Below are 11,939 nucleotides of genomic sequence, written 5' to 3' on the forward strand. Positions count from 1 at the left end.
ACAATAAGCACTCTACAAAATACGTTATTTTGGAGCTACTGCCCTCCTAGATGGGCACGAGGGCTTTCATTTGCCCAGCACCTCTTCATTTGAACTGTTCCATTCCTTATTCCCATTTCCACTCCTCTCCCTTCCCTCCAAGAAAAGCAGCAGCAGTTCCAATCACTCTATTCCTCCCTTTCCCCCTCCATCCTATTAGAGATGTGGTGCTACTTCCTTGTTCCTCTCCTTCCACTCAGGACAGCACTACAGTGGACCCAGTCTGCTTGCTCCCTCTCTAAGAACGGAGCAAGTAACTCAGGAGATGCTTCGTTCCTGGCCCACTCACCCAGGGCTAAAATTCTGTTTGACCACGGTAAGCATATATATTTTTTCCAAACAGTAGCAAGTTTCTCAAGGACAGCAAGCCATTTTAGAAGATGACAGTAAAATATGTTTGTAGAGTGCACTACTGTAAATTTCACTCCACTAATGTTCTGTTAGAAAACAATATACAGTAGAACCTCAGTTATGAACGGTGAAGTTATGACCAGTTAACCACCACATTTGGAACCAGAAGCAGGCAATCAGGCAGCAGCAGACACACACACAAAAGCAAATACTGTACAGTAGTGTGTTAAACATAAACTACTCTGAAAAAAAGAGGGGGGGTTAAAAAAATTGACAGGGTAAGGAAACGGTTTCTGTACTTGTTCCATTTAAATTAAGACGGTTACAAGCAGTATTTTTCTTCCCTAAAGTTTCAAAGCCATATTAAGTTAATTTTCAGTTGTAAACGTTTGAAAGAACCATGTTTTATTCAATTATGAACATTTCAGAATTATTTCAGAACAACCTCCATTCCCAGGGTGTTCATAACAGATTCTACTGTACCTACAAAAAGCTGCCAGTCGTCTTTTCCTCTTTCTTAATAGCATAACAAGAGGGCCTTAAAAACATATTGTTGCTTCTATAGAAGAGTCATAATTGCAAACTTTTATTTTAGAGATATCCTAAAACTGGTTGCTGTCACTGTTAATGAGCATATACAAGCAATAGGTTTTATGTATGTGTATACATGTGTGCAACCCATTATACGGGACCAACATCGCTAGATTAGGTTGTAGCATCACGTGGGAACATTTGCTTTCAGCCACTCACACCCACTTACGAATGTCACTTTTGGAACCGATATCGCTATTTGCCTGTATTATATTTCTGTCACGCTTGGTGGAACCCGCGGCACAGGAAACATCCGACCAAAGCTAGGGCCAAACTAACTCCGCCCCTTCCCCCTGAGCAGGGCACTGCCCGCAGGAAGTGCACGGGTCCTACCCGGCCGCCTTAGCTTCCCGCTGACAGCTGGGCCCAATGTACCCCCCGGCCTCCCGGCTCGCTCTGCTGGCGGAGTCCCGGGCCCGGCTCAGCGGCGCCGCGCAGGCAGGGCAGCGTCGCGGGCAGGGGGGCGCCGTTCACACGCAGCTCGGCGCGCGCGGGCCCAGCGCCCGGGTTTGGGGGGGGTCCCTGGCTCCCGCGCCAGGCCAGGCCCCGCCGCCGCCGCCGCTCTGGGCGCTCAGTGCGGCACGACGCACCTCTCGTCCCTCGCTCTCTAGCGAGGCCCTGCTCCGCTTCTCCGCCCGCGCCAGCGACTGGTTGCCTCAGCAGGTCCCGGCCGCCTGGGCCTCCCCCCGGGCGGAGACAGAGAAGAGGGGCCCAGCCAAGCCTCAGCCGCCACCCCGGCTGAAGAAGAGGCGGAGTCGGGGACTTGTTTCTCCGCGCGGCCGCTGCGTGACTGTTTGGCACTCACGCGGGCAACTCACTCATTCCCCCTTCCTCCCGCAACCGCCCGCCCGCGCACGTGCACCCGGCACCCCAGCTGCCCTACCGGCGGTGCGCCCGCATCACGTGATGGGGGCGCCCGCCTTCCGCGACGCCCGTGCCATAGTCACGTGATCGAGGCTACGCCCCGCCGCTCGCCTTGGCGCCTACGGACCCGTGGCCCGAAGCGCAGGCGAAATACCGCCTGCCCCACCAGAAGCTGCGCCCCAGGGCGGGGGGCTTGGGGGGAATAACTGTTCTCGCCCCTGAAGCTGCGCTCACGGGGGAGCGGCAGCCCCATTTCCACCCCCCCCAGCTCTGAGGCAAGCCCTGCTCTCTCCCCATTGGCTCCCCGCTGGCTGTGACGTATGTGGCGGAGGGCTGTGGCAGAAATACCCCGCCGTCTCGACCGTGAATGGCGCATGAGCGGTGGCTGGCCGGAAAACGGTTTCCGGCGCACGCGCAGTGCGCTTCCGGCTTGACAGGCTATTGGCGCACACAGCCAGCAAGCCCGGAAGTGGACTGGCGGCGTACTTGACCTGAGTGCCGGGGAAAGGGGACGGCGCATGCGCAGTTGAGAGGCGCCGGCGGCGTGGGGCCATGTCGGTGTTTCACGATGAGGTGGAGATCGAGGACTTTGAGTACGATGAGGAGACCGAGACATACAGCTACCCGTGCCCGTGCGGGGACCGCTTCCTCATCACCCGGGTACGGAGCGCGGGGCGGCAGTGCACAGAGCCCGGCCTCTCCCGGTCGGGGCGCGGGGTCCGCGCCGGGCCTCGCCCCAGTGCTGGGGAAACGTTACCAACGGCCGCCGGCTCGGCCTGCCCGCGGTAGCCGTTACTGAGAGCTAGGTGCGCCCCGCGGCTGCCGCGCTGGCTCGCTCGCTGGCCGGGGGCGGAGCGTTGCGCTGCTGGGGGCAGAGGGCGGGTTGCGGCCGGCGTGGCCCGGGTAAAGTCAGGCTATTCCTGCCTCTTGGGCTGGCGTTCTGCAGTTAGCCGCGGGGCTCTTGTACGTAAAACCCGGGAGGAAGGTGTTGTCTGTCCTCCTTAGCCTCTTTCCACTGCAGGGTAGGGCACAGAGAGTCTGCAGTAATTTTGGCACAAACGTATGACCAGGCTGCCCTCCGATTTTGTTTCTCAGGCCTTTTCCTCATCAATTTTTATCCCCCCAGTTTTAACTAGTTATCTGTGACACCTGTACAAATGCGGTGGGGCTGCAGACATTCAGAGACAAATACCTCTGATGACTTAGAAACAGTGTTAGTCTGTGTTCCCAAAAAGAAAAGGAGGACTTGTGGCACCTTAGAGACTAACAAATTTATTTGAGCATAAGCTTTCGTGAGCTACAGCTCACTTCATTGGATGCATTCAGTGGAAAATACAGTGGGGAGATTTATATACAGAGAGAACATGAGGAACAGTGGGTGTTACCATATGCACTGTAACCAGAGTGATCACTTAAGGTGAGCTATTACCAGCAGGAAAGTGGGGGGGGGGACTTTTTGTAGCGATAATCAAGGTGGGCCATTTCCAGCAGTTGACAAGAACGTCTGAGTGTTAGAGTTGTCGACTATGAATAATAATGATCCATTAACACCTGAGTCAGCATTGTAATCTGTGTCCTCAGTGCTAAGAAGACGTGTATTTTTCCACCATGGTAACGAACATGTATTACCTATCCCCTTGTAAAAACGTAGTGTAGAGTCAGACAAGGCACTTTAGTTCCACCAAAAAGCAAACTAGATGAGATCAGCAGTATGCCCTCCCACCCAATTCAATGAAAAAGAGTAATGGGATCATTCATTTTTTAAGAATCCTTTATTTTTGGCAGTACAGAACAGTCAATATGTCAGAATGAAGAACATCACTGAAATGTATCATAACAAAATATGTAGCATACATAAAAGGGTGTGAAATTGAAATATGCAATTAGAAGTATAAATAATCTACTAGAAAAATCAACATCTATGTATGCAACAAGTGAAGTAATAGAAGAGTAAATTGTGCACCATAGTGTTTAGAGGATGGGAGTTTACTTACAGACATTAGGATTTTTAATAAATTTTCAGTTACAATGGGTGGGGGTCACATTCCTGGAGGTCCAAACCCATATTTAATGTTATAGGAATGCACATCCATTTTAGGTAAAGTAAAAGCTGTTATCCGGCCCTGTACCAACCGGAAAGTTTTATCAGCTGGTATTTCTAATCTTCATAGAAAGTTTGGTTTATGGTCCGGTTGGCTCGGGGTCAGCAGGCTCCTTACCTGGCTCCGCGTGGCTCCCCGGAAATGGCGACTTGTCCCTGCCGCTCCTGGGCAGAAGAACGGCCAGGAGGGGTTCAGAGTGAGGGAGGGGGTGTGGGCTCTGGTAGGGAGTTTGGGTACGAGAGAGGGGAGGGGGCTCGGGGTGCCAGATCCGGGGAGCACTTATCTTGGGCAGCTCCCCACAAGCCTCGATCTGTCCTGGCTACTCCTAGGTGGAGGCGCAGCAGGCAGCTCAGCGTGCTGCCCCTGCCAGCAGGCGTTGCCCATGCAGCTCCCATTGGCCATGGTTCCCGGCCAATAGGACTGTGGAGCCAGCACTCAGGCGCAGTGTGCAGAGTTGGCTGCCGTGCCTCCGCCTAGGAGCAGCTGGGACAGGTCACCGCTTGGAGGGAGCCGCCCGAGGTGAGCACTCCCCAGATCCGGCACCCTAAGCCTCCTCCTGCGCCCAAGCCCCGCACCCAAACTCCCTCCCTCTTAGTTAACTGGTGTTTTTCACTTACTGGCATGCCCCAGCCCCCCAGCATGCCAGATAAAACAGCTTTTACTGTATATGGATTCTTTGGGAGAGGTAACAGCACAAGTATGAAGCTAGTGCCCCTGAAGGCACAGAAACGAAAAGGCAAATAGCAAGAAATTTTTTTTCATGTTTTTCTTTTAAATTGCATGACTTTCAGGTGCATAACACGATTGTTAGATTGAGAGCCACAAGAATCCATTTTGGGGTTGTATATTTTATTGTATATTGCATATAAAAATAACAGTAAAAATTTGCCTGTGAGAAGGATTTCATACAAGGTAGAACAGTGCCCTTGGGACCAGATTTTTAAAGGTATTTAGGCTACTAGGGGGATTCTCAAAGGTATCTAGGTGCTTTCAACCTTTAAAAATTTGGCCTTTAGTGATTATTTTGGAGCCACGTTCTATACACAAGTGGTGACATGTGGAAAAAGCACTAGGGTGCTGAATAGGGAGGCAAATAACAGTTGACAAAAACAGTCCCCATTGGCAGATCAAAGGAAACTGAAGAAGTTTTGACACTGAACCCAGGAAATCAGTCAGTCTGGAAGTCACATGACGCCAAAGAATAAAATTGTGTAATAAAAAAAAACAGAAACACAAATTTAGAATTAAAAACGAATATCACAATACTAGAAATGTTGTGAGATGTGATTGCTAAAGCTACTAGCAACTATTAATATTTTCACTGATACTGTGTTTGTTTATATTTTTAATAGCAAATAAAGTAACATCCATCTGCACAATGTTAACAAAGGTAAATGATGAAGTACTAAGAGTAACAAAAATAACATTTTAAAAGAATCATTTAAAGGAGTGAAACTTGTAATCCACTGTAAATGTAGAAAAAGGCAGTCCGAGGTAATCAGAACAGCAGCTAGGATAATCTGTGAACTGCTGTGTGGCTGTATGCAGAGATATAAACTAATATGAGATTCTTTTAAACACTAAACATGTGTGACAATTATAACTTTTGGAGGAGGGTACATGTAAAAATATTTCACTCCTTTAGCAGATCAATACATCATATCAGATGGGAAGAGCTGCCTTGTCTAGGCATTGGGTGCTGAATTTTTAAGAACATAGATTGGGAAGTGGGTGCTGAAGTGGAGGGTGTGGGAGCAGCAGCCCCCTGTCGTAGTTTTGTAACCACTGCAAATGGCTCCCATTTGGGATAATGTTGTCACCTCTCCCCCTCCCTATCTCAGAGTTTTCCTCTGCCACCATCTGGCAGTGCGGCACCTTGGTTCTTAACCCTGTCCCCGATTTTGCCTCTCATCCCTTCTCCTTCCTCGAGCTGTTTAATCCTCCTGTGTATTCGGTCCCGGTTTCCCCCCACACACACACACACAGATTCTGCCCATCCCTCCCCTCCAATTTGCTCCCTTTAGTCCCTGTGACTAGCAAGGCAGCTAATCCTCAGTAAGGGCAGAGTGAGGGTAACAAATATTAGTAAGCACTCTAGCTCACATGAGCAAGCTTATAATAGCCAAGCAGCACATTGGCTCAGGCGGAGGAATGCAACCTTACACCAGTAGTGCTGCACAGTTGCGGAGCAATGACTGTGTCCCTGGATCTGTTGCAGGAGGATTTGGAGAATGGGGAGGATGTGGCCACCTGCCCCAGCTGCTCCTTGATTGTGAGGGTGATCTATGACCAGGTGAGAATGGGGCCAGCCTAGGGGTGAGCGGGAGCGTGGGGACGCAAGTGTCTGTCTTCCTCAGTGGCTTTGTGGCAGCGGGCGACACCATCGAGGCAAATGGGTGTCTGGTACATCTTTAAATCCAATCAAGGTTTATCACATTAACAGCATGCTGGCTTGTCCCAGAGGACCCCAAGCTCCCCTATGGTCAGCTGTGACTGTGTAAAACACTTGTGAAGATGTTAAACCTCCACACTAGTTTAAAAACATGTTAATTATAACACGTTGGTTGACACACTGTTTTCGTCTGGACATGTTCTGAGCCAGGACATCTGACTGCAGGCATACAGCTGCCACTGGTAGCTATAAATGGCTCATCCAGGTAGGTCACTGTCTCCTGAGAAGTTGCGCTCAGGCCCTGCCTACATTAGGAAATTTCTTACCTGTATTTCAGCAACCAGTGTGGTTGCAGTGGTACCACCCGCATGAGAGTTAGTATAGATGGCTGCAGACAGTCTTTCCCTCATGTGGCTAGATCTGTTCCAGACAATTATGTGGCATAACAGTGGTAATGCCAACAGCCAGTTTACATTTATGCTGCCACCACTGCCAGCAATGGTGGGAGATCTTCCATGAGAAAAAAGAGTCATTGTAGATGCATTTTTTGGGGCTTTTTTATAAATTAAAGGGGCTCTCTAAGGATAAAGTCATATATTGTAAATAAATTTTGTTTTCTTATGTGTTTCACATTTCACTGCCCCAGCCGTCCATCAGCACAGCTTTGAAGTTCATAAACATTGAGATCTAATCATATATGCATATGTTCAAAAACCCAGAGTGAATAGATATTTCAAACTAGTGGAAACAGTCCTGTGTGCTGACTAGATCATGTCAAGGAGCCCACATAAATCAAATGTGAAGTTTCTATGCCATGTACGTGTGCTAGTTGTTGTTGATACTATTTTTCAAACTTTGAAAATAAATATTGAATTAGAAATTTTTTTCCAAAATTCACGTTAATTGTTTTCCCCAATTCCCTCTTACCCAGTCAGTACATACCTTAAAATAAACTCCTTTTTGGTAGGAGGGTAGATAAAATGGTTCTTATAAGAGGAAGCTAGTTACAACCTTAATTGTAGCGCCTCCGTAATCCAAATTTGCAATGATGTTTTTTAGTTAGCTAAGTGACAAGCCTATTTAAACAAACTTGTATGTTATCAGTTCTTGCATATTTTTATATGAAAGTTTAATTTCAGGCTTCAGTTTCAACCGTGCCTATAATAAAACTGTTTTGCCATAAAACAAAATTATCTTACATTGTACTGCTTGTGGGAGTGGCAGTGGAAATTAGTTATAACACTATTCATTTTTGTTTTTTTAGGAACAGTTTGTGTGTGGTGAAGTAGTCTCAGCACCTACAAGCAAGGAACTGGTTAAATGCTGATGAATGCTATATGGACTCTGCTCTTCTTGAACAAAAAAACCCCAATGTTTGGCTGTCAATGTGGAAAAGACTCGCAGAGTTCTGTACTTCTGGAGATGTTTGCTCCTCAAATATCAGTGCAGTGATTGGCTACTATCAATTGTCTCTAGTAGCCAAAACATAAGTGGGTTTGTGCCTGAAAGCATATAATTCTTAAATGATTGTAAAATGTTTTAAGACTTTGAGAAGCTCTCCAGGATAGGATGCAAATCAACAAAAGCTTTTTCCAGTGCATTGCATATAAGGTTGTGAAATTTGTATGCTAAACCTAGCTAAAGAGTAGCTATTCTCCAGTCTCTGGACCTTGTATCTGCACAGAATGAAATACGTGGATTATCAACCGTTGGGGGCTTAAGAAAAGGTTGGCTCTATTAATTATATATGTTACAAAATGGTTCACACATGGAAAAAGTTGGACTGTTAGAATGGTAGAAGAATTTTTCTGGTTTGGGCAATAGAAAGTGTTCTGGTTAGAAACAAACAGCTGCAGTTTCTGCCTTCAGTAGGTACAACTTATTTGTTGAACCTGTCATATCTGTTGCTTGCTGCATTAAAGTAAACACATCTTTAGTCCTAGAGTCTTAAGCAATCGTGGTTATGGCTACCAAGCTAAACTTACTTAAAACAAACTAGATAACTTCTGATTCCCTTGTTTAGATTGTGTGAAGAGAGACACGGTGGGCCACATTTGGTAATACTCATGCAGTCCTGGTAACTTTCCATGAATGCACCTTCACTCCCAGTGGGGTGAATAGGTGTACCTGCGAGTAGCATTTGATCCAATTTTTTCTGAACAACTTGGATGAACTCATCTGACCCTACTACATCAAATACTCAATAAGGCTGCAAGTTATTCTCAGTGCTGTTTGTCAGTGTATGAATAGTGAAGCTGTGTTTCTGATGTACTTCTCAACATTTATATTAGGCTTTACCAGTGTAGACCCTGGTCTAGTAAGTGCTTTCCCAGCAGGAGTCTTTTCATGAGTACAGGTTTGCAAATGGTGGTCTTAAGACAGAGAGAACCTTGAAAGAACAAACTCCAAAGCACTTTATTCTTAGGCTGCTTTACAAATTTATACTTTATAACACTTCTATGGTTTGTTTACTACTCATATCACTCAGCTTGGGCACTGAATATAAAAAAGTCAGTTTCACTATTTCTAGCTTTCCTGTGTTAACCCAATCCTGCAATAAGTGAGTTTGTATGTGTTAGAGGGGAATAACTACATCTGAACAAAACCATGGAAAAAATTATGAGAGTTAGTAAAACCTTGTTTTTGCAAAACCTAGATGGTTCCAAAATGTATCCATTAACTAAAAGTTCTGAATCTGAACTGGATGATACTATGATTCTAACAAATAATTGTTTCACTGGATGGCCACAAGGTGGTGCTGGATTCCTATGTTTAAAAACTGCTGTGGTCTCGATTTATTTAAAGTATATTTTTTACAAATATTTATTTTGTTTATTTAAATAAAAGTTTTTAAAACTGTATCATTAATTGTAAGGGACCATCATTTATTATGATTGTATAGCACCTAGAACAGTGGGCCCTGTTGTATTGATACTGATTTTAAAGGCCTAAGGTGTTACAGATTTTCGTAAACTCTTTCACTGTCCAGCATTAAACGGTGATAGGCTCAGAGTTATTTTTCACAGAAACCTTGGATTTACTTGGTTACTGGCAGACATGCAAAAGCATTCATTCAGGTTGACAGTTTATTGATTAAACAAAAAAGAGAATAAGGAATTAAAACAAACTTTTATATTGAAACTGTGGTTGAGTGATTATACAATACAAACTTAGTCAGACCCTATCAGTCTCCTTCCTTTTAGAGTAAAAACATCATTAATAATCTTCCTGATGTGTGAAAGGCATTCACTTATCCTGTTGTTAACAGAGAGAGACAAGGTAGTGTAGAAACAGGATAGAAAATAAATGGGTGAAACATGTCTTTTGTGGATATTTTTGGAAGACTGGACAGCTGGTTAATCACAAGTGGATGCTTTAGCTGACAAGTCAACATGACATCTGCTGCTTACACCCTGGTTCAAGCTCTGGTCATGGATGTCATCTGATTGGATCCTTTCTCCTTAACAAGGAAGGATGAATGCACTATAGTTGATTTCAGGATTCAGTGAAAAGCCCAGAGAATGAGAGAGTAAAGAAGGGGGATAGAAAGCAATACAACAAGGGAAGGGGCAATTAGAGATTCCCCACTGATATGAAGACTGGATGTCATGATGATGCAATGACTTTCAGCACTCTCAGATGAAAACAAAGTTCCTTAAACAAGGATAAGGGTAGCTGGTTTTCCTCTTGAGAAGAAAGTCCCTTAGCCTCATCTGCTCTTTCTGACTTGAGGCAGCTGAGATGAGTTGCAATGCTGGCAAGCTGGCAGATGAGCTGGGGATAGTCTCTTTTTAAGATCTCCCCTTGACCCCCTCTCCCCCCAAAAATGGGAGTAACAGTGGATGACACATTTTATCCTCGTTATTTTGTACACCAATTAAATCTATTTCTGTAAAACCACACTTGGCATAGGTAACTTTGTTCCCACGTTTTCTTGTTTACTAAATATCTCACCACAGTCCTTGACTTATATCAGTAGGCCATTTTTATTTGGACTAATTCAATTTTTCTATTTGGTTTTCTTGCACCTGTCCATTATATTCATTTATTGAAAACAACTTGACCCGTTTTCAATGGTTAATTCCTAGGCAGGCAAAAAGTCTTAGGTGGTTGTTACATTTTGTGAACTTTTATGTACTTCACACAGTTGAGCTCAGGGTACATTTTTAGGTCCAATAATCACAGTAACCCTACTGGTGACTGGCTGCCCACTAGTGTAATATAAGAAAGGCCCTTTGTTTGTACTAAATTTATGAGAAAAATCCTGTTTTCCAGCTACATTAAATCTGTAGTCATGGGAGTGGGTCAAAAGTGACAAACAGGACTGTGCAGTCAATGATACTGGTTGTATCATTATACCTATTTTATTGCTTCACATACTATTATCATTAAGTAATCGAAGAGAGGGCTTCTAGACAGCAAGTTGTTCCAAGAAAGTAACAAGGTTTTATATTTTTACCGGGAGTAAACCAAGAAATGATAAATTATGCTTCTTCAGAGAGATGATAAATACAGAGCTGGAAGCAATAGCCCAGCTGGTATGTGAAGGATATTGGTAGATTACCTCTGTGTTTTGTGCCAGCCTTGGCTCCAAGTTTCCTTATTTATGGGAATTTTGTGTGTCTGTTTTAAATTAAACTGAGAAACTAAAATAATGCTAAACCTTACCAGGCTGTGGAATTTGCCCCAGAATCTACCCCTTGTGCTTCATAATCCAAACTGTCCTTTAAAAAAATATTCTGGCCATTTAAGTTTGTGAAGAGAGTACAAACTAATGCTGCAATGTCTGCTTGAGTCTGAACAGCCTGCAGTAGTTTCTCCCTCTTGGGACCCTGACTTAAAAAGAGATCTGCTGTTTATGAGTCTATTGTAGTGAATGACATTTTAAATACATTGATAAAGTTTGCGTCTATACTCCTGGTAATAAAAGAATACAGACCTACGTACTGGATGATAATTGTAGGGAAACTAATTGCATAAGGGGAATAACCGCTAAATATAGTTCATCATTGGTACCAGCCCTTTGTAAACTAATTAATTTTCCTATAACTCTTCCCCATATTTTCTATTTTTGTTTTATGTACTTCAGGATATTGAAAAAGAGAATTATTTCATTTTCTTCTCCAGGTCAGTTTCATGACGGTCTTTAATTTATATTAACAATGTTGTTAATTCTAGGAATTCAAAATTTACATGTTAGGCCCCCCAAAATCATGATTTTAATAGCAATTGAGGTCTTTTTATTTGTCTTTTGGTGTTGGAGCCTTCAAGGGTCATATTTTCAAGTTTGTCTTTGCAACCAATGGGACTAGAAACTTACTTTTTTTAAAAAATGAAAGCTGAGATTCTTACCTACTCACCTGAATCCAAGAGCTGGGGCTTTAAGAAAAACACCAAATATTGTGAGGCTCACAATAAAATTGCAAGAGTTGGCAATGCTGTATTACATAATTTCTAATCCACCTTGGTAATGATGATGCCTTTTTTCTCTCCCCTTGCTATGGAGAGTGTTGTTTATTATTTGGATTCACCCTTATTATTTTTTGGCAAGTCTGCAAACAATTTTTTGACACATCCTCTATTCCACGCCTAACTGATTT

The 11,939-nt window shown here is 44.3% G+C and overlaps 2 protein-coding genes across 7 annotated transcripts in view; one reads left to right on the forward strand and one right to left on the reverse strand.

Moving 5' to 3' along the window:
* Nucleotides 1-2,470, reverse strand: part of OXNAD1 (oxidoreductase NAD binding domain containing 1) — a 38,334-nt gene extending 35,864 nt beyond the window's left edge. The window contains exon 1 of one of the 5 annotated variants that reach the window (XM_073333552.1): nt 2,337-2,470. In XM_073333552.1, the coding sequence (XP_073189653.1) occupies nt 2,337-2,399 (63 nt within the window). In that variant the 5' untranslated portion in view covers nt 2,400-2,470. The other 4 variants (XM_073333548.1, XM_073333550.1, XM_073333549.1 and 1 more) reach the window with 4 other exon arrangements.
* Nucleotides 1,732-9,200, forward strand: DPH3 (diphthamide biosynthesis 3). 2 transcript variants are annotated; one of them, XM_073333553.1, is made up of 3 exons: nt 1,745-2,505; nt 6,166-6,240; nt 7,604-9,200. In XM_073333553.1, the coding sequence occupies exons 1-3, from the start codon at nt 2,398-2,400 to the stop codon at nt 7,664-7,666; spliced, it is 246 nt and encodes an 81-aa protein (XP_073189654.1). In that variant the 5' UTR covers nt 1,745-2,397; the 3' UTR covers nt 7,667-9,200. The 2 variants fall into 2 exon arrangements, with proteins under 2 accessions (XP_073189655.1, XP_073189654.1); XM_073333554.1 differs by lacking the exon at nt 6,166-6,240 and having other exon boundaries at nt 1,732-2,505.
* The last annotated feature ends 2,739 nt before the right edge of the window (nt 9,201-11,939 follow it).

Source organism: Lepidochelys kempii, chromosome 2 (genome assembly GCF_965140265.1).
Source record: "Lepidochelys kempii isolate rLepKem1 chromosome 2, rLepKem1.hap2, whole genome shotgun sequence".
Taxonomy (NCBI): domain Eukaryota; kingdom Metazoa; phylum Chordata; order Testudines; family Cheloniidae; genus Lepidochelys; species Lepidochelys kempii.

Bases quoted from the DNA above. Each gene is read 5' to 3' on its own strand.
- DPH3 (XM_073333553.1), top strand. From the start codon at position 2,398: ATGTCGGTGTTTCACGATGAGGTGGAGATCGAGGACTTTGAGTACGAT. The intron at 2,506-6,165 runs GTACGGAGCGCG...GATCTGTTGCAG, and splicing joins ACCGCTTCCTCATCACCCGG to GAGGATTTGGAGAATGGGGA. The intron at 6,241-7,603 runs GTGAGAATGGGG...TTGTTTTTTTAG, and splicing joins TGAGGGTGATCTATGACCAG to GAACAGTTTGTGTGTGGTGA.